Genomic DNA, 22,639 nt, shown 5'->3' with positions numbered 1-22,639 from the left:
GTCAGAGCATCTCCAAAACAGCAGGTCTTGGGGGGTCTTCCCAGTATGAAGGGGTCAGTACCTCCCAATAGTGGTCTAAGGAAGGACAACCGATGAACCTGTGACAGGGTCATGGGCACCCAAAGGTCATTGATGCACGTGGGAAACGAAGGCTAGCCCGTCTGGTCTGATCCCTCAGATAGACAGGTCACACAGCTTGCCTCATATGGGGCTGTGTAGCTGCAGACTGGTCAGAGTGCCCATGCTGACCACTGTCCACCGCCAAAAGCCCCTACAATGGGGACATGAGCGTCAAAACTGGATCATGAAGCAATGGAAGAGGGTGGCCTGGTCTGATGTATCACGTTTTCTTTGACGGCTGGGTGGGTGTGCGTTGTTTACCTGGGAAATAAATGTTCAAGGTGTTGCCTAGGCCTTAGATCTAAATCCAACTGAGCATCTTTGGGATCCATGGAGACCCCACCTTGCAACTTACAGGACTTTAAGAGGTATATGCTGCTAACATCTTGGTGCCAGATACCAGAAGGCCCCTTCAGAGGTTTTGTGGAGTCCATGTCTCAACGGGTCAGAGCTGTTTTGGTGGCACGCGTGGGACCTACACAATATTACGCAGGTGGATTTAATGTTTTGGCTGGTCAGTGTATAACCACCCACGACATGAGAAGTACCTTACAGAAAAGGTGCACCTGTTTTTCTGGCAAGCGCCTCAATCAAGTGTTCTGTCACAATGACAAAAGGTCACAATCAGATTTTACATCCATTTCCAATTTGAAAAGTCAGTTCTTCATTTGGTAGCTGCTCAGCACATGGTAATGTCAATGAATTTGTGAAATGATTAGTGTCTACATTTGATACGATTACTGTACATCCTGTGGTGTGCATGTGATCAATAAAAAATCCTTACAATACAGTTGAAAATTGTGCCTTCTAGCAGACTTTTTTAGAGGCAATACAGTTCAGTGGATTAAAATGAACCTGCAATAATTTGGATAGTCGGTTAAAATCGTTAATGTCATTCCTTGGTTCAAGCTTCTCAAATGTCAATATTTGCTGGTTGTATTTGTCTACTGGGACTATCTTGTAGACTGCTGACTCACCTCCAGCTTTGGAAAATTATCATGGTCATTTTACAAAATATTAATTGATAATAAGAATAAAGAAAAGAAGAAGAGAAGAAAAACAATTTGGCAGAGGACTTTATTTGGAAACCACCGTTTCAAGAAGGCCTGAGCCACAAATAACGGTAACTGAACAAGTATAACAGTTTGAGTAAATAAAAATAATATCAAAATACCGCTGAAAGCCATTTGATCGCAATGTCAATACCAGGAACAAGGAAGGTAATGCCACAATCATATATTTTAGTGCTTATACATGCAGTGCTGTCTCACTTCCTTCACATGAGCCTTGAAAGCAGTAACGTTATAGCAGCTATAAGTGCTGTTAATGTTCTCAACAGGTGCATTCTTACAATGCACAAAAATAGACAAATAATACAGATACATATATCGTAATGATTAAAGGCAATCTAAATATACTAAGAATGAAAATATACAGTATGTAGTAATAAAATAAGTAAAAAATAATAATTTCATTGGTTAATGCAGCTTTCATTTACATTGACATTACAGAAAAACCACAGGAAGCAGAATCTCCACAGGTGACTGGTGTAGCCAGTGTGGCGGCTCATTGTTCAGTTAAGACTAACACATAAAGTTTGGTCTGTGTCCACAAATAAAATTAAATATATTGTTTGCATCAGACAGGCACAGATGTTAACAAATACAATTTTAAAAAATCAATTGGCTGTTAATAAAATAGTGGATTGTTCATGTAGTGCTTCTTTAAAACCCGCATCCTACCCCTGTTGTAGTGCAATAATGTAATTCTGAAAAGGCATACAGTATCTATGCTTCATATCGTCCTCTAGTTTGCATTGTTTACCCCACGCTGCCCACACATTCACATTAACAGTCATATATCAGCAGGTATATGAGTGATGAATGCCATGAATGCAAGCAACCAAGTTTTCCCGTTGTGTCTTACAAATAACCTGAAATATATAGTGTAGTTTCCAACATTTTTGGAAGAGACAACAAACTTGGTATACAGTGTATGAGCTCACATACAAATATAACCAAGTAATATGATGTCACAAATAGCTATGTTTTAAAAGCTTAAAAAAACAACAAAAAGCTAACATTTTCTGACTACAGTAAGGCCTCGTTTTCTTTCTTCACCTTGCATCCTTTAATCTTCTTAATATTTATCTTCCAAAGGTTTCAGTCCAGTGTCAGTCTCTCCACTTTCAAGACAAACCCTGTTGAGAGAGAAAGTTATAATAAGTAGTCACTGTGGCTGCATGTCAGAGCTCGGGCAGATCTCCCTCGCCCCGACACTTTTCCTCTTCCCCCAGTGCAGATGTCTGTAGATGGAGTCAAACACTGACACCGTGTAGTGAGCAAACAGGCTGGTCCACTTCACTGCCTCCACAATCCACTGCACGGTGCGACCCACGAAGGCCACGAACACTGTGGTGTAATGGGCGAGCAGCATCAGACTCCTTCCCAGCTGCCTGCCACGGTTGATGATCAAGTTGACTCTTTGATCATGTCCTGCCATCTTTTGACTTCTTTGTGATTTCCAAGGTGTATAGGTCAAATGTGTAGCTCAAGGGTGCATTTTTTCGTTTTTAAGACACATATGTCTTATGCTGATGCTCCCTAAGTAGGTGTAGACGTCTGGAAATTTGCAGACAGTCCCTTTTGCGTTGGTCCAATCAGCGCAGAGAAAGCTTTGTTTCCGGGAGTGTTTGGTGATGTGGCTCTGCTCCGAAATCCGTACGAGGAAATATAGCAAATAAAAACCAAGGAACATTTACCTGAGAAGCACTCGCAAAGGTGAGTCAAATGCCCTTTTTCTGTTTTTAAAGCTGCACCTCTCCCCAATACAAAGCTGTTAATGCGAGAAAGAAGAGAGTGAGGGAAGAGAGCGAGGCAGTTTTTTTCCCTTAAAGAAGCTGTATTTGCGAGCTAAAGTAGCTAACTTATTCAGTCAGCAGTAATACAAAACGCATATATTCACGGAGAATCCTCCTCAAGCCACCGTTTCTTAATCTTCAAACGAGTCTATTGCATTTTAGTAAGTGTCCAGCCCAGGCCGTGGAACGTTTGCAGTCCGTTTATTCGTGTTAGCATGCTATAATCTTTGCTGTTCACTAAAAGAGTGGCGCAGTCGCAGTGGAGTGTCCGGCGGGTTCGGGCAGACTCGGCTCTGTTCGGCACCGCTCTGAGATGTCCTGTTAGGGAGCGTCAGTGAATGCGTTGCTCTGGATTTGAGAGGAAAAGCGAATATTTTTTTAGACAAAAGCGACCTGTTTTATCTGTCTTATCTGACTCCTGTCATATCACACAACCTAGGATCGTATGTTTGTGCGAGTTTTGGGGTTTTAAAAAGCCCCAAATTGACTGAAATCCAGTAATGTGCTCTTGTAAGTGTCCACTTAATCATAATATTATACAATTTCTAAATAAAACACTGTTTTAAAAATATAGGTGTTTTTTTTGTAACATTCTTATTATTGATTTTCAACAAGAAAATAAACACAACAACTCAGTACTCTATACAGACTATTTGCATTACTGGTCCAAGAAACCACTTTACTCACCAGAGCAGAGGGGTTAATAAATAATGTTGTCATGAACAAAACAAGCCCTCATTCCAGTCAGTTGTCTTCATGCCATACTTCATATAATTCCTAGAAAATTCTCCCGTTTTCTTACAAAACAATGAGTTCTCCCACCTGTACAGTATCTCAGCAGATATCAGAGATTTCCACAGTTGAACAAAAAGGAAAATACTCCCCAATCCACTTCGTCGTTATAGCCTTTGTAGACAACACTAAGAGAGATTTTTTTTGTGTACCTTCAAAGGATCCGGTACACTTCCTAGTAGACATAACAGTGGACTGAGGAGCAGCTGTTGCCCTGTCACCACACTTATTTCTCTACTTTATTGTTGCACTCCCAAAGACAATGTAGTCTGGATGTAGGGAGATTTTAAACAGGCTATAATTTATTAAAATGTCTATAAACCTGTCAAAACCTCTCACCACCAAGTCCAGTATGTGGAGTATGTAAATTTGAGCTTCATAAAATTGTGACTGGTATTTTTTTTAATTTACTAATCCATAATAAATACTGAATTAACTAAGTAATTAAGAAAATTATAGTCAGATGAATTGAGAATTAAAATATTAGTTGCAGCTTTAGTCTCTGATGATCTTCCTTAGCAGGAGGAGTTTGCTCAGTTTTCAGGGAATTGTAAATTATTTATTTATTTTTCAGTGCCCTGAAAAATAGAATAAATCTACAATTTGATGAAACTGGGTAACTCTCATCTAACAAGGAGGATGTTGAGGATATATGACTATGAGATTGTTTTGCCAGTTTCCGTCAATGATTAACTTTAAATCCCAAATCTATAAAACCTTGTTTCACATACACTGGCACTGCCTGCAGAAACGTTACACAACAAAAATAAAAACATTTTGGACGTGTATATTCACACCTTTTAGAGGACATGTCAGCATCAGGCAGCACTTCAAGCTGTTCTTGGTGAACATGATGCAATACTGTACATTATGAACACAACACATTTAACTGTAGGCGACCTTTAGGAAAATATAAAGCAGAAAATGTATCTATAGCAAACAGAATGGGAGTTACAAAGGAGGTTGCAAATTTATGAGTTTCTTTTCTCCCCTCACAGTGCCATCTTTATGTTTAGCCGTCTGGCCACAGTCCTCCAGGAGCTCTCTGGAGAGGAGGGCACAGATGGAGACACACAGGTGAGCGAGAGAGCAGCACATAAATATCAACAAGGTTAAACCTGAATAACCCAAAATGAACTAGGACTGTCAACCACAATCCATGCTTTTAAAATAAGTGTAGATCTGATGTCTGATCAAGTTGAAAAATGTGTAGATGTGTAGAAATCATTGAACAGTCACGGGTAGCAGGATGGTCGGAAATGTCTGCCTGTCTTCTATCTTTACAAATAAATAAGACATAAGCTATTATAAGCATCTTAACTGTACAGAAATATATGCAAGATGTGCACCAATGTAACTTAAAACATTATTTCATATATTCACTCCTTATATTTGTTTTCCATGAACAGGGCGTGCTGGTGCCTCAGCTACCTGCCGGAGAGGGCCAGGCTCCAGTGGAGTCTGAGGCACCCGAGGAGGCCTTGGAGAGGCTGGCCCACCTGGAACAACTGGTGGTGCAGCTGAAGGAGCTCATCAGAGACAAAGACACCCAGCTCGTTGAGAAGGACACTGAACTATCTAACAAAGATGCACAACTCAAGGTAAATAACGTGTGTAATTAACTATTACCCTAGCTAATATTTTGTATGATTTAGCACTATTCAGTAATATTTAATGCATTTTTTTTTGGATCCATATCCACAGAATGAAAAGGACGCAGCTGAGGCTCGCTTCACTAAACTCAAATTGCAGGCCAAAGCTAAGATGGCATCACTCAGCAAACAGATCAGTGAATTGAAAGGACAAGAAGGAGTAACAGTAAGTTTAAATCAGGCAAAATCTTTGGCGTTGTAACTTTCTATTCTTCTCCTGTTGTTTCCAATTTAACACTTTTAATCATATTTAAATGTCTTTTTATTCCACCATGTCTTGCTTTTATAGCCTGTCTCGACTCATTTGATGTTTTATGTAAAGCGCTTTGAGTTGCCATGTTGTTGAAATGTGCTATACAAAGAAATTTGCCTTGTCTTGCCTGCACACTTTTACTACAAAGTCTTGTCTTCCACAGACAAAAATATGCCACCCTTGAACCACAAACCATCAATAAAGCTCAAGCACTTCATAATTTATCTGACTTGAACATCTGTTTTGTCTACACCAGAGCCCAGACAGCTCTTTCACAGGAGTGGCATCTGCAAGAGAGGACGAGCTCCAAGAACTTCAGAGCAAGCTGAGCGAGGAGGAAGGGAACAGCAGGGCGCTTAAAGAACGACTCCAGGTCACTGAACAGCTCCTTCAAGAGAAGGAATCTGCACACGCTGAACAGGTAACGTAGCTGTAATTACATATAGTCCCTCTTTAGAAATTTAAATGTCCTGAAAAAGTTGTCTGAATGTCTTGTTGTGCTTGTTGTTATCAGCTGCGGATCCTACAGGCTGTGGTCTGTGATAAGGATGTGCGCTTTCAGGAGCAAATCCAGAAACATGAAGAAGAGCTGCTGAGGGTCACGTCGCAATCTCAGAATGATGGCGAGCTTCAGCAGGTGCAAGATCCAGTATTTCTTTAAAATAATTGAACATCTAATTTGTGATTTTTTTCATTTGTTGCCAACTGATTCAATCCCAAGTCCCTAGTAATTGTTTGACATTCCCTTTTTTCCCTCTTGCATCCTTTAATTGTATTCATCCTTTTTTGTTGATAGCTTGAAACAATGGACTCATCAAGTAATATTGGACAATATTTGTTTTAGCAGTGTTAATAATAGACATTAAATTATATTGTCCAATAAAGCAATATAGTCAAGTCATTTTTATCTATACAGCCCAAAATACTTTCCCTCTGAGTGCTTTAGAAACTATACAACATAAGACCTTTGATTCAGATGAGGATAAACTCAACAAAAGTACCTTTAACAGGAAAAAGCAGAGAAACTTGCTCTAAAAATAGTCTATAAACTGCAACCAAACTTTTAAGAATAGTTCTCATAACTGGCAAAGAACTGGATTTCAAGATAAACTTTATTGTCCCACGGTGCAGGTAAAATTGTCTTGGGCTCTACACCCATGCTGAAGCCTTCACTTCATACAGAATATATAAAATGTATCAATAAACTAACATCAAGATTTAAAAAACATATAAATAAATTGATTACCATAACAGCAAGGATCTAAACTATACTAAAGTAGTAATAAATAATGTCCATGGTTCTAAAACCACCAGAGCGCATCCTGGTCCTGTCTGCCACTATTTAAAATTTTTATGGACAGTGAGATAAATTAATTTATAAATCTGTTTAATCTGCTACGAGTTGCTCTGAACCTCGTAGCAGGAGGCAGCAGCTGGCGCTCAGTAAATAGGACATGGGATGGGTCGGTTAAAATCCTGTTAGCTTTTCTTAATGTAGCCTCTTCGTAAATAGACTGCAGGGTCATATGCAGTTTTACTCCTTTAATCTTCCATGCAGCCTATATCAGTTGCTCTAGTTTAGACCTTAACTGCACAGGTGATTTAGTCTCTTTGTTTCTCGTCTTTCCCAGACCCTGCATGCAGCCCAGCGGCGGTGTGAAGAGCTCGAAGAGGCCTTGAACTCTCGGTCCCAGGTGTTGGAAATGCTGCAGCAAGAAGTCAGCAGTGCCGATCAGCAGAAACAGGTACAGATCCTGTTGTACTAGATGCCATTTGTGCAGCTACTTATAGTTTGTTGGTTAAGAGATTGCTCCACATATTGCCAGATATTTACAGATGCTTAAGTAGATTAAATACTGCTCCTGCCTGATGAAAAGAAAACTGTTCAAATAGACACGCCTTACATCTTGATGGACGTCATTATTATGCATTGTTTGGCTCAGCCACACAACACACCCACTCATATCCTCCTTGTTTCTCCGTGTATGATTGTCTTCCTGCTCAGATCTTGACGGCTCAGTTCCGGCAGATGGAGCAAGAGTTGACCGAGGCCGTCAAGCAGCGGGAGGAGGAGAGGCAACAGTGGGCCGAACAGGCCAGCAGAACCGAAGCAGAACTCGCCTCCCTCCGAACCAGCCTGGAGGCCCTGGAAAGAGAGAGTACAGAGGCGGCAAGGCAGGAGAGTGAGCTGTCCTCCCTGAGAGAGGCAGAGCATGTTCGACTAGAGGCTCTGGAGAAGGAAAAGATGGAGGTTGTCAGGTTGGAGAGAGAACTGGCTTTGACGAAAGAGGTCGAGCTCGCAGCCGTCCAAGCGTGCCATGATGCTTCGGAGAGAGATGGGGCGGAAATTGCTCGCCTTGAAGGAGAACTTGCATCTATGAGAGAGGCAGAGTCTGCAGCCAGCCAGGACACTGCGGAGAGGGAGAAGTCAGAAGTAAATAAACTAGAAAGAGAGCTGGATTCCCTCAGACAGGAGTACGAAGATTCACAGAAGAAGGGTGAGATGTTGACTGAAATTTGGAGACATCTACAATCTCTCGCTCTAGAAGATGTTCAGCCATCAGAGGAAAGTCCAGTCCCGACAGATCTTTCTCTGTTCGTGGACACTGTGCAGTCCGTTGAGACACAGCTGACGAGGCTGAAAGACGAACGCAGAGAGAGTGAGGACCTTCGTGTCGAGCTCAGCCACACCATGGAAGCTCTTCAGGGTGAGAGAATTAATCTCACCTAAAATAAGCCTTTTTTATGGTCTCTTTTCTAACACTTAAATAACAATCTCATCTCTTCTTTTCAGAACAATTGGCCAGAAGAACCGCTGAAAATGAAGAGTCCATCACCAGGATAGAGCAGCTGGAGCAGCAAATTGAAACAGTTAGTACTTTTTAAACACTGAGGCAAATTTTGGGACTCATTAGCTGTTAAATACCAGATGTTAGCAGCTTATTTGACCTGAGACGTAAACTTCAAAAGGCAATCCTTAATAAGCTCTATGATTCTCTGCTTTATTGTCTCCGCAAAGCTTAAACATCAAAGTGTCTCAGTGCCTTTTGTAATGAGTTCTGTTTTGCAGTGTCTCTATTTATATGGTTAAACAATGTGCAAGATATGGTGAGAAAGCTTTGGATAAGCTGAGTTATAAGTTCCTAATAGTGTGTCTACAAAACTTAGACAACTAGGTCATTTTCACTTTCATTAAAACACACACTTTGTACTTTCACCTTTTATTTTTATGAGATTAGTTTTATCCCTTACACCTGGTCCACAGTCGCGACTTGTGTCTGGTCAGGTGATTTCCATCAGTTCAGTATCAGACAGGGCAGAAGCAGGGTCATAGACGGGCGATGCTCCAACTCAGTGAGGAAGTGCGTCCTCTAATCCCCTCTGCACTGATCCACTGTTATGACTGTCTGTCTGTATTAGCCGACCTTCACCTTACTCTACAGCCATACGTCCTGCTCATATAGTTTTAAATTGTTGCAGCAATCACAGAAGTTGCATAGAGCTGTTAAAAACAGTTATATCACCAATTCTTTAACAGGATTTAATTCTCTAGTAAATCACTAAGTTTCTATCCTGCCTATTATCAAAATGTAATAAATGTTTTTGCCTCTCTCTTTCAGATACCTGAAAGAGATGCGGCTGAACCATCAACACAGGTTTCATCTGAAACTGACAAAGGTATAAAAGATTTGTTGGTTATATCTGCCAAAATAAAATGTATGCATCATATCAAAGCAGAATCAGATTACTAAGTTCATGCAATGCCGACAAACCACACAGCTGTTATGTACGAGGCATAGGAGTAGAAATAATGACAAAATGTGTGCCATGTGCTGTTTTTTCTGAATGACAAGTTGACCAGATTAAATTTGAACACTGATGTGATAGTAGCACACACTGAGATTTAATTTCTCTTACACTGGGTGGACTCTTGCATATAAACTGTTGAAACTACTAGTAGTTATTTGCTTTTGAGGCCTTTTTGACTTCTTTTTCTAATTTCACCTTTGCTGACCTCCACAGCACACATATTGGCACTGGAGCAGCAGCTGTTGGAAAAAGACAAAGAGCTGGTTGCCTTGCAAGAGTCTCTTCAACTGGCTGAAGAGCGCAGCTCCATTAAGGCTGCATTGGGTGAAAATTATGATCAGAGTCCAGATCAATGTCAGGATGCCAGTACAGCCCCCCATGACACTTCTGCAACCCATCCTGACTCCCTGGATAATACACAGGAAGAGGAGACCACCTTAGTTGCTGAGGACACCTCTGTCATCTCCATTTCTGCTGATAATGAAAGTAGCCCAGAGCTTAATGGAGACCAGTCGGAATCACCAGAAGAATCCAAAGGGACTTCATCAGATGAGATGGTCGCCAGTAGTGATTCAGAGGTGGCTCACAGCAGCTGGACCCTCCTGGAAGCTGTGAATCAAGACGGAGGCCAGGAGTGGCCATCCATCCTGCAAGACTTTGGCCAGCTGCAGCTGCAGTCATGGGAGGCAACAAGCATGGAGCAGGAAACCTCCACAGTTCAGGCTGAGTCCTCATCTGTCATCATCCGAGAGACGGTCCAGGTTCACCTAACTCAGAGTGAATCCACCACTGATGTACCTTCTGGCCAGGTCTTTGCTCAAATCCTCGCCGAGGAACTCCAGAAGAGGTATAGTGAACTTTTGGCTGAGCTGCAGAAGCTGAGAGAGCTGGCTGCAGAGTCACAGGAGAAAATCCAGAATCTGGAAGGAGAAACACAAACACTCGCTGCTGCCAAGGAAGAGGTCGAGTCCCAAGCCAGTGATTTTGCAGAGGAGCTTAAGTTAGCCAAAGAGGAGTTGGACAAGCTTTCCCAGCAAAGTAGCTCTGTGGGGGAGAAGCATGGTGTTGAAATTCATCTTCTGCATGAACAGTTAGATATTTTGAACAGTGAAAGTAAAGCCAAGGAGCAGAAGATCCAGACCCTGCAGTCAGATTTAGAAATGGCCCAACAAGCTCTCTCTGAACAGGAAGGTCAGGCCCGGATGCTGAGTGCTCAGCTGGAAGACAGAGAGCTCCTCTCCTCTGAGCTTGAAAAGAAGCTTCAAGACATGGAGAGCAGCATGTTGGAGTACTCGCGGACATCAGATCTCAACAACGATTCTTTGTCACAGAAGGACTCTGAGATCTGTGAGCTGCAGCTTCGTCTCAGCCAGAAAGAGCAGGAGATGACGGAGCTCAATGACAGTATGTCCGCTAAACTCCTTCAAGCAGAGGAGAACAAGTTTGTGGTGGACAGTGAAGTCAACAAACTAAAGGAGCAGTTAGTAGAGCTGGAGAAAGGGAGAGACGAGAAACAGAAAGTAAGTGATGAAGACTCCGCCACTCCTGCAGAGGATGAACTGACTAGTTTACGAAAGGTCAAAGGGCAGCTAGAAACCCAGCTGACAAACACAAAGAAAAAGTTGCAGGTGGCGCTTGTGCAACGGAAAGAGCTTTTGAAGAAGGTTGCTGATTTTGAGGCAGAATCAAAGAGTTGGAAAGAAAAAGGTGATGCAGCAGAACCAGAAACTGAAAAATCTCAAGGACAGGAGATTGAGGAAATGAAGGTTAAACTCGTGGAACTGGAACAAGCTTTAAGATCCAAAGAGGAGACCGTTGAGACTCTTGAGCAGAAAATTTGCCAACAGGATCAAGCTCTTGCTGATACACTTGCTCTGAATAAAAAGCTAAATGAAGAAGCTGAAAACTCTCATCAGCCTGACGTTTCTGTTGAAACAGCTGCGTTACAGTCTCAAGTGGCGTCTCTTGAGGCCGAGTGTGAAACCCTTCAGAGGAAAGTTCTGGAGGTGCAAGAATCCCGCAAAGAAACCATCCACAAAGCGAAAGAGAAAGATAGACACCATCGTGAACAGCTGAAGCAGCAGAAAGAAGATTACAGCGAACTTAAGGAGCGTTTTGAGTTGCAGAGCGGCGAGAGAGAAGTTCTTCTTACTAAATTGAGGGAATTCCAGGAAAAAGTGAGCACTGAAAAAGAAGACCTGCCTCACCATGAGACCGAGCAACCGGCTGAAAACGTGGAGAAGCCAGCAGCAAATGATTGGGTCCAGGAGGACTGGGTGGATTTTGCTACATCTGAGACTGATTCATCACAACCACAATCTAAAGAGCAGATTCAGCATCCTACAGAGCAATCTGAGGTTCCTGCACAAATGCAGGAGTCTTTGAAAGCTCTAACAGAGGAGATCCAGTCTGTACGGACGGCAAACACAGAGCTAGAAAAGCAGCTGCAGGAAACTCATGCCAGCCTGTCACTGAAGGAGGCTGAGTTGCAGGAACTTGGCAAAGAGCTCCAATCACTGAGAGAGAAGGAAACACAGATTGATGCACTCTCAGAGGAAATTAGTGATCTCAAAGAAAAGTATCGCCAAGCAGAATCTCATGCTGAAACCTTGAAGGCGGAGATGGAAGCTGCAGCCAAAGCAGCACCTGCAGATTCTGAAACCTCCATCACAACTCTTCAGGCTGAAGTTGAAGACTTCAAGCAGTTTCTGGACAATAAGAACCGTGAGATCATGGAGCTAAGCCAGCAGCTTAGCGAGCAGACCTCTCTCATACACTCCATGCAGGGTACGGTGTCTGAGAAGGATCAGCTGATATCTTCTTTACAGGAAGAGCTAAAGGCTGAGCAAGAGAAAATCCAGAAGTTAGAGGTTGAGGTTCCACAGAGGCAGGAGGAAGAAAAAGACAGTGAGGCAAAGATCCAGCAGCTTCAACGAAAGCTTCAGGCAGCTCTGATCTCTCGCAAAGAGGCGCTCAAAGAAAACAAAACCCAGAAGGAGAAACTAGCTTCAAGTGAGAAGCTCATAGCTGAGCTGCAGCAGAAGATGGAGTCAGCAGAAGCTGAGCTGGAGAAGCTAAAAGCAGAAAAGGTTAAACTGATCAACGAGGTTGACCGGATGTTACTAGAGAACCAAAGCCTAGGGTCATCCTGCGAGAGCCTCAAACTGGCCATGGATGGGATACTGAGTGAGAAAGATGCCTGTACGAGAGAAGTAGAGTTGGCGAAAGAAGAGGCTGCCAGGGTGTGCAGAGAATGGGAGGAAAAGGTTCAAGGCATGAAGGATGAATATGAGACTCTACTCAAGTCTTATGAAAATGTGAGCGATGAGGCGGAGCGCGTGAGACGAGTCCTGGAAGCTGCCAGGCAGGAGAGACAGGAGTTAGCAGCCAAAATGAGGACAAACGAAGCCGCGAGGCAGGAAGCTGAAAGGCAGACGGAGGAGTCGCAGAAGGAGGTGGAGTCCGTGAAAGACAAAATGAGAAAGTTTGCTAAAACAAAGCAGCAAAAAATATTGGAATTAGAGGAGGAGAATGAGAGACTCAGAGAGATACAGGAAAGGCCTTTGATGAAACGAGAGGACTCGTCTCGCAGACTTCGAGACGAACTGGGGAGTTTAAGAGCTGAGTTGGATGCTACAGTAGCAGAAAGAGACTCTTTGGGGCAACAGATTGAACAGCTGAAGGAAGAACTTGCCAAAACAGGAGAGAAAGACATTGATGAAGTTCAGGCTACCCTTAACTCTGCAGCTGTTGTAGAAGAAGTTATCACTGTCCAGCAGTCAGACACGACCAAAACAGAGCTTGTTAAAAGTCAATATGATGACAAAGAAAAACCCCTCACGTCAAAAGAGACTCCAGATGACCAAATAAGTGCAGTATCTGTACCAGAAACACATTTGCAACCTACTGTGGAAAGAGAAGAAGCAGATGTGGCTGAAACTGCTCAAGTTGTACTAGATGATAAAATGAGGGAGATGGAGGCCGCTGTTAACGCAGAGAGGGAACTGTGGCAGGCACGAGAGGCTGAGCTAAAGACTGAACTGTCCTCTCTCGAGCAAAATCTAGAGGAAAGTAAGGCGAAGGCGAACCTGATGGCCTCTCTGGAGAAGTGCCTGCAAGAGAGCAAAGAGAGAGAAAAGTGCCTGATTGAAGAGGCTTCAAACAGGGAAGCCCAGGTCAAAGAACTCCTGAAAAGCCTTGAAACTGAGAAAGATAACTTGGAGGAGCGCCTGATGAACCAGTTGGCCCAACTCAACGGGAGCATCGCCGGCTACCAGCAAGAGGCAGCAGACACCAGGGAGCACCTGGCTGAACTTCAGCGTGAGGTGGAAAGGTTGGAGAGGGAACGAGCCGAACTTGAAGCCCAGGCTCAGAGCGAGGGCGACCGAGCGGCCAGGCTGGAAGAGGACATGAGACAAGCCCAGAGAGAGAGAGCCGAAGCTGAAGCAGAATCCGGCAAGCAGAGGGAGCTGGAACAACAACTGAGATCTGCTCAGAGGGTCAAAGAAGGAAGCCAGAGCAGAGCGCGTCAGCTGGAGGAACTGTTGAGAGAAAAGCAGCTAGAGGTCCGTCAGTTACAAAGGGACTCCATCCAGTACCAAGAGAGGATCAGTGAGCTGGGTAGGGAGGCAAAGGCCCTGCAGCTAGGCCACGACGAGATCCACAAGAAGCTAGAACAATCTCAACTGGAGACGTCCAAAACGCTTGAGGACCTGAGAAGGACTGAGGCAGAGTTTGCAAGTAGCAAATCCCACTTAGACGAAACCCAGAAACAGTTAAATGAGGTTTTAGTCGAGAAAACAACTTTAGAACAGAACAGCCAGAAGAAAGAAGCTTTAATTAAAGCAGAGGCAGAGCAAACCCTGGACTCTGTGAGATTCAGGCTCGGGGGCGAACTAAAGGAGATAGAGCTGAGACTGGAAGATGCAGACAGAGAAAGAGAAAAGGAAGAGGAGGCCACGCTGGAGGCCAGAGAGATCGCAAAACGAGCCGAGAGAAGAGCTCAGGAAATGCAGGCCCGTCTGGATGAGTCTCTTGCCAGGTTAGCCGCCTTCTCGCGGTGCATGTCCTCACTGCAAGACGACCGGGACAGAGTTTTAGACGAGGCTAGGCAGTGGGAGACTCGCTTTAATGATGCTCTGCAGGGTAAGGAGGCTGAAGTTCGGGAGGCTGAAACACGAGCCAAGGAGCTGGCAGAGCAGCTTCAGAAAGAATCTGCACTGAAAGAAGAGCTTCAGCTCTCAGTTGACAGGTAAAATGATTTTGTTATCTTTCTTAAATGCTTGTTAAGTACAAAACTGAAAAATGTGATCTGATGGGGACAATTTTTCATCCAGATTAGAGAAAACAGACAAAGATTGGCATCTGAAAGTTGCAGAAGAGGAGAAGAACGTTCTACAGAGCCACGCTGCCCTTGAAGAGGAAAGAGGCAAGCTTCAGCAAACCACAGCTGAGTTGCAGTCTGCACAAAATGAAGCCCAAGTCCTAAAAACTGAGCTTGAGAGTCTGCAACAGAGGATCCGGGCTCTGGACGAGGCTGTAGGCGTGCTGCAGGAAGAAGTGGACCAGGCCAGGACTGCGCTGAAGGAGAGGGAGGTAGAAGAAAGGCGGCTGGGTCTGAACGTGGAGCAACTAGAGACAGACCTGCGCTCCTCCAAGGCCTTGACCGAGAGCCTGCAGACTGAGTTAAATGAGAAGGAGAGGAGGGAAGTGGAACTTCTGGGGGAGAATGAGCAAGCTGTTACTCAGGTAATAACATTATCACTTAGCTACAGTACATACTTTATACTTTTATACCCTTTTAGTAATGTTTAATGAGATGTCAACTGGAAGATTATTTACAAATTCCTCATGATTTCACCTCACAGGCTGCAGAGGAGGCTCGGAAGGAGGCGGACAGCAGGGCACAAGAAGCCGAAAAGGAGCTGGAGCAGAGGAGAGGGGAACTGCGGGATCTGGAGGAAAAACTACGAAAGGCAGAGGAAGAGAGCAACAACAGAAAAGCCAGGCTGGACTCTTTCATGAAGGCTATGGGCTCTTTGCAGGACGACAGAGACAGAGTCCTCAACACGTACAAGCAGCTGGAGGAGAAACACCTGCAGGTATTGTATAAAAAACTTTTACATTAACATTAACAACATTGACATATGTTGCGCTTGTTTTCAGTGCCTAATATAACACCTGCATTGTGCGTCAGGTAATGATGGAGAAAGATGGTCTGATTCAAGAGGCGGCAGGAGAGAACAACAGCCTGAAAGAAGAGCTGCGCTCTCTGCTGGTCCAGAGAGACGACCTGTATGCTGAAAAGGCCCAACTGTCCGCTCAGCTTCACGGCTACCGTGAAGAACTTAATCAAGTTCTTAGCATGAAGGATTCCCAACACAAACAGCTTCTGGCAGCCCAGCGAGAACGGATCGCCTCTTTGGAAAAGGAGCGTGAGGAGCTGGAAAGTCAGTTAAAGAGCATGAGCCGAGCCAGAGAGACAGAAGTAGAAGCAGGTAAAGTGGAGAGGGAGATTCTTAACCAGGCTGCTGACAGTAGGACAGTATCACAGGTGAAAGATGCTCCTGGTGCAGAGGTTGAGAAGCTGAGAGAGCAGCTGCAGGCAGCTAGAGAACAAGTGGAGGCTTTGGAAGAGCGCCTACAAACGGAGAGGCAAGAGCAGGATGGCAGGAGCAAAGAACTAGCTGAACTGCGATGGGAGGGAGGCGTGATGAGGACAGAGTCGGAGAGCGCTCAGGAGAGGGTGGCAGAGCTGGCCAGAGATCTGCTGGCTGTCGAACAGAACCTGCTGGGGGAGAAAGAGGTGACAGCACAGCTGACAGCACAGAACCAGTCCTTTGCTAAATCCATGGCCTCCCTCCAGGATAGCAGAGATCAGTCAGAAAACAAGGCCCAGGAACTGAGCCTGAGGCTGGAAGAGATGAGCAAGGCAGGAGGCCATGCAGCACACAGCAGCCCCGCAGGCTCCACTGGAGAAGTGTGGGGACTGAAGAATGCACTACAAGCCCTGCAGAATGACAGGGAGAGACTGGTGAGTAGATGTCTAACCACACATGTCAATATTTTAGTGATTAAAAATCTACTGGTGAATATATTAATAATTACGTGGTTAAGTGAGTTATGCGGCGTGTAAATCTTCTGCTCTGTCGACTTGTAGCTGGAGCAGCTTCAAACACAGACGTCTGAGCTCAAGAAACAGAAGTCAGAGCTGGCTCGTCTGGGAGCGGGAGAGTTGATTAAAGTCAGCCAGGAGCTGTTTGATGAAAAGAAAAGGAATGAAGACATGCTGCGTGTTCTAGCACAGCTAGAGAATGTTGTGGAAATGGGCAAACGGGAAATTGAGACTCTCAGGTGAGCCACAGCTCTGCTATTGTGTCCTTAAAATCATTCGTTTTAGCACAAAGAGCCTTAGATTCATTGTGAATATGTGTGGTGTTTCTATTTGTTTAGACTGGAGCGAATTGACTGGATGGCTCAAGCCGAGCAGCTGAAGCAGCAGACCCTCACCACGCTCTCAGAGCGGGACCAACAACTGCGACAGCTTACTGCCATGCTGGAGGGAGCCCGCACTCATAAGCCCAAACTTCAGCAGGAACGCTATCAGAGAGAAGTACAGGTCTGAACATGTGCTTGTACATTGGACTGTTAGTGAAAAGAATACATTCTGTGTTTCAACATCGTTTTGATTACTGAGAATAAACTGTTGTGACTAAGATAGTTTTTGAAATGTTTCTGTCTGATCCAAATCAGTTTAATATCTTTATTGGCTTACAAATGGCATAATCCAAACTGCAAGACCTAATGTAAAAAAAAAAACCAAAGGTTCAATATATTTCAGGATGTTGGATTTAATATATATATGATATTCACACTGTAATTTTCCTCCCACAGGGCACAGAGGAAGTGGACAGTGCTCCTGGAGCCCCACAGGAGAGAATTAACCTGCTGGACAGCCACGCCTACGTAGCCGAGGTCAAAGAGCTGCAGCGAAGGTATTTTATGGATCAAACTTGTCTAAAGATGAGAAACAGACACAACACAGAGATATTCACTGATTTTATATTTTAAATCTTCTCAACATCAGACTGGATGAAGAGACACAGCAGAGGATAGCAGCTGAGGAGCAGCTGATGGCTACGCAGGATCGACTCGAACGGTATGAAATTTGCTACAAGATCAGAGATAAAACTTTATTGATACTACACAGCGAAATTTAAAGTCCCTCTCCACTTTTTTTTTCACTTTTTTGCTTCACTTGTAGATTGGAATGCTGTATATGCAGAGTTTTCATAATCATCTGCAGAAAGGGGAAAGTTTCTCTGTGCTCACTTTAAGTTTGAGTTTAACTCGAATGAGCACGTATTTTGTGATATCACAACTAGTGTAGAATCCCATCATAGTCTTAATACACAGCTTCAAAAGTGTGATGTGGCGACATCTTGTGTCCAGAAGTTAAACTTTTATAGCAAAAAAATATTTGCATGTTTATAGACGGTGGGTTTTTCAATGAGGGAGAAGGAGTAGATCTAGTTTAAGAATTTTTAACAAGATAATTAGGACACTGAAAAAATGGTCAGACAATTATTATTAATAGTTACACAAAACAGTATATTTATGTCTTTAAACATGTCTCAAATACAAAAACAGATAGTATGGGTGAGAATATGATAATCTACTACATACAACAAGCAGCATCAAAAATGAAACCAGAGATACTGTAGACACCTTATAAAATATGTGGTACACCATATAAGACCATTTAGTGGTCAGCAGTTAGTTCAGTGTATTTATAGGAATACTTATCTGTCTTTCTTACTGAGAGTTAAATAAGATGTTAATGTCTGTACAGTAACAGCCAACAGCCAGTTAGCTTATCATAAAGACTGGAAATAGGAGGAAACAGCTACTGTGGCAGAGGTTGACAAAATCCCAACTAGCAGCACATATAAAAATCAGAAATAAACGTCTTTGTCTAAACTGTACAAAACCTATACTGTAAAATTGACAGTCTGTTGTGGTTTAACGGGAAGTGATTGAGTATTTCTTGGAGGGGAGGGGTACAGTCCTGAATTCTCAGTTGGTTGCCTGGCAACCTCATAATGACGAGACTCCTGGAAGTCACTGCACCCTGCCAAGAAATGGTTTCTATTTAATGAACAGTATGACAGCAGTATCAATCTTCTCATATAACTCTCAGCAAGAAAGCTACTAAGTGCATTTACCAAAATGAGGAACTATTCCTTTAATGTTATAAAGTATCGATCAGCTTTAGTTCAGTGTCTTTTTGCATGCAATACAGTTGATACTGTGTGAAAGAAAACAGTTGGCATACTGTTGTGTTTATCTGCATCTCATAATTTATCTAGTCCGCTTTTTGTAGCTCGTTTTAAATGTGTTCAATCAAAAAAGTGTGACAGCGAACATCTGTTGTTGTTATTATTAGTCACAGCCAGGCTAAATGGCACTCTGCACAAGAAGGGGATCACTCAGAGACCGCTGTTTTCATCGAGCCGCCGGAAGGAGCTGTCACTCGAGTAAGGATCCTCCTAATGATCTGCACCGCCTCATTTACCATCTTAATCACTGTGGAAATAAAGACGTATGAGCCAAATGTTTCCTGTAACCTTGTGTTTTTCTGCACCCTCCAGCAGACTCGAAGAGGCGGCCCCGGTTTGATGCGGATGCTCCGAGTGGCCTTCTGCTCCCGCCAGCGCACCCCTCTGCTGTTCAGCCTCTATCTGCTCACTGTGCACGTCCTGCTGCTGCTGTGCCTGGGCGGATACCTCTGAAACCAGCTCCCCTTTAACAACCGCCGACTAGATTAGAAGAGAGGGAGAAAGGGACAAAAGGAAGGGAAAGAAAATGGAAATGAGACACAAACCTAACCCAAGCCAACATAACGTTTGATATTGTTACGTGTAATAAATTAGGAAAAAAAGGGGGAACAAGAAATGCTCTACACACAAACACTGCACTTTACCAGGACTTCAACTTTTAGCCAAAGTATATAGATTTATATAGGGAGGTGTTGTCATTGATTTTTAACCATTTTGATCTTTTAATGGCTTTCATGTGTGTATGGTAGGTTTTTCAAAACCCCAAACAAAGAGGACATAAAAGGGATACATTTTTCTTTGCTTAAAAATCTTTAGGAGTAAATGTAGATTCATAATCAAGTATTTTGGCAGACAGTGTTCTTTATGTGCCTTTAGATTTGGATATAAAAGGGTCACTTAACACTAAAGCTTAAGTTTGACATCTTGGGGAAACCACTCTCTAGTCTGCCTTGTTAGATTTAAGGCTACAGCTTAAAGGGGACCTCTTATGCTTTTTCCTTATAATCAGACTGGACCAGCTTTGTCTTCAGTGACAAAATCCACCCACCAGCACCTCTAAAGCTCACTAATTAACACGTAATATATTGTTTGATTCATCCCTACAAAAGCCTTATATTAAATGGTCAGATGTGTGAGTTTTATCTTTCTTTTTGTCTGATTATCCACCAGAAAGTGAGTTTAATATATTTCCCCAACCTGTCAAACTTTTTCCATTCAGCTGGCTTGAGGTTCAGGATGTGCTGTGATAGTCCAGTCTCTTCCTCTTCTGCTCGTTTTATGCACAAAAAAATGGAGCACAGTGCAATTTCTGTTCCTACACATTCCTATCATGTGAGTTTTTTTATTTTCTCTAACTGTCCCCTTATATAGGTCACATTTTAAAAAAACAACAAAAAAAAGAGAGAGAAATATTATATTGATATTTATACTTATATGTCACGTACGTCGGCTGGATATGGGTTTTTCCTCTTACATACCCAATAAGATCCCCCCTCCCGTCCACATTTATTTCTGTTGCACAGATGTAGAGTTTACGGTTTGCCCTTTAGTTTTTAAGGCAGATGAAGTTGCCATTCAGGTGCAATGTTAACCACAGTGTGGATTCATTCCAGAGGAGAAAGACTGCTGTGTTTTTTCCCAATAATATCCATCCCATTATAGACTACTGTGATGTAGCATAATTTATTGTAAGTTGAAACTGTTAAATCGTCCACTACTTAAATCTATGTTGCCATTGTCTTCTTTCTTTCTTTCTATCGCTCACCGTTGGTAGATGGATTACTGTACGCTTCTTCTTTAAACGTCCATGTTTTCCTTCACGTCACATCACACACACACACACTGAAATAATCTGAAATGTAACTGTAAATAACTGTTTAAAAGGGCTGTAAAGAGAAATAACATGTAATTAAAGTGTCGGGGGTTTAGATCAGGGAATGATCTCCTAAAATATTATTGGCTCGTTCATGTGGCTATAAGAAAAAAACTAAATATTGGGATTTTTTTTTCTCATTGTTGCTGTCCTGTTCGAAATTGACATGTGGGAGATACATTTTATGAGAAAATCAGCATATTTTTCAGATAATCCAGATAATGCTGTAAGGATTTATTGAGTTTGAGAAGTAGTTGTCTCATGCTTTGAGGATCAATTAATCCTTCATTTAATCTATTTAAAAAAAAGTTCAAATAACCTAAATTGGAGATACATGGACGTTGTATGAGGACTTTTTCTTTACTGTTTTCTGCAGCTCAGTTAATTTTGATTTCCATAAGCAAATGAAAACACATTTTCCCTCCTTTTCATATGAAATGATTTAAACTTAAATTGGCTCTAAGTCTGAAATTTAAAGCTCAGGTTCAGACCAAACAAGTGGAAGTCATGACATAGTGTGAGGTCTTCAAAATTAAATCCAATACTTAATTACTGGTTTTAAATAGACAATAATGCATCGCTATATGGAAAGATAAAAACACTGTTTCTGCTGCCACACTTAAATCACTACCACATTCAAAAACCTTTCATGTTATTTTCATGTGGAGGTGAAATCTTGGTCTTGATCTTACTTTCCTGTAAAAGTTGTAAGTAGCCTGTTGACACGGGGACTTTGGTTTACTTAAGAAAACGTTTTTTGAAACAATTATAGATCACAACACAGAGGAAAGAATAAACATGTTCAGTAAACAAGGTGTGTCTGTCTGTGTGTTTGTCTATTAGTGAATGAATAATACAGATTTAGTAGCTAAATTAAGTTATAAGTGATTCAAAAATAAGTTTTTCTATATTTCTGTGTTTCATGTAGCTGTATTGTATTTAAGTAGTGTAATGTATGATCTTGAATGTAGAATTGGGTTTAATCAACATTATTTAGTTCATTTTTATTATTTTTAAGCCTTAAATGATTTGACTGTTCATGAAAGCGAAATGTAAAATGATTTTTGGTCACAATATAATCTAAAAATATAATTTTTATAAATTTGCCATAATGTGGGTGCAGTTTCTGTGTTATTACTACAATGTTAAAACTGTGTGAGTCTGCCCCCAAGTGTTGCAAGTAACCACACAACACCTAAATCACAGCTGTAGCCTCTGCTGCCTTCAATTTATTTATAAGAGAAAATAAAGCATGAATCTACATTCAAACAAATGTAAATGCAACGGAGTTAAGTCAAAAGGGCAAGTTTTCATCTGTAGTTCCTTTGCCTGATATTTTTAGGCATCTGAGAATAAGTCAAATAATACAATATGTACAATTGTTCAAAACATGCTTCACTGTGATAAAAATCATATACACTTAATAGGGTAAAGGTAAAGTATGAGTGAAGTTATGTTTAAGGATGCTGGATAAAAACAGCATCAGTGTTGATGATGTTGATCTCCCACACACACCTCTAACAAAGCTGCACCATTGACTTTATATGAATATAAATGTATGATTATAATTCATTCATTTACATCTTTATATCCAGTCATTGAGCTGCACCTCTAGTAGCTCTGTTTGAAATGTGTAGCTGATGAAGCCACAGTAAAGAATTAAATACCTGTAAACTAGTACATTAAAAGCAGTAAGCACGATTTATAGCCAGTAATTATCAAGTGTACCCGTCATTATTGGTGTGTTCAACTGCTGGTGACCTAAAGTCGCTGTAACCTAAAAAAAAACCCTCTATTTTATTGTGTAGGCTAATAACCACATTGTCTTCACGAAGTTGTCAGAGGTCCGACAGAACTTGAACGCAGCATTCTTCCTCATCTTTATAGTATGTTAAAATGCGTTTGAATGTAAACAATAAATAAATAGAAATACATATATAT

General features: G+C 42.2%; 1 protein-coding gene across 1 annotated transcript; it reads left to right on the top strand.

The window, feature by feature from the left end:
* Positions 1-1,198: 1,198 nt before the first annotated feature.
* Positions 1,199-21,511, top strand: golgb1 (golgin B1). Its single transcript, XM_062443691.1, has 20 exons — positions 1,199-2,900; positions 4,771-4,849; positions 5,182-5,373; positions 5,477-5,590; positions 5,934-6,098; positions 6,192-6,314; positions 7,309-7,422; positions 7,683-8,385; positions 8,472-8,548; positions 9,298-9,355; positions 9,701-14,738; positions 14,824-15,235; positions 15,355-15,588; positions 15,684-16,520; positions 16,647-16,840; positions 16,940-17,105; positions 17,381-17,481; positions 17,574-17,645; positions 18,933-19,023; positions 19,138-21,511. The coding sequence occupies exons 2-20, from the start codon at positions 4,781-4,783 to the stop codon at positions 19,276-19,278; spliced, it is 8,901 nt and encodes a 2,966-aa protein (XP_062299675.1). The 5' UTR covers positions 1,199-2,900; positions 4,771-4,780; the 3' UTR covers positions 19,279-21,511.
* Positions 21,512-22,639: the final 1,128 nt, after the last annotated feature.

This window comes from Scomber scombrus, chromosome 22 (assembly GCF_963691925.1).
Source record: "Scomber scombrus chromosome 22, fScoSco1.1, whole genome shotgun sequence".
Lineage (NCBI taxonomy): Eukaryota > Metazoa > Chordata > Actinopteri > Scombriformes > Scombridae > Scomber > Scomber scombrus.
The sequence above is the reverse complement of the archived record's forward strand: the minus strand, read 5'-3'. Positions and strand labels throughout refer to the sequence as shown.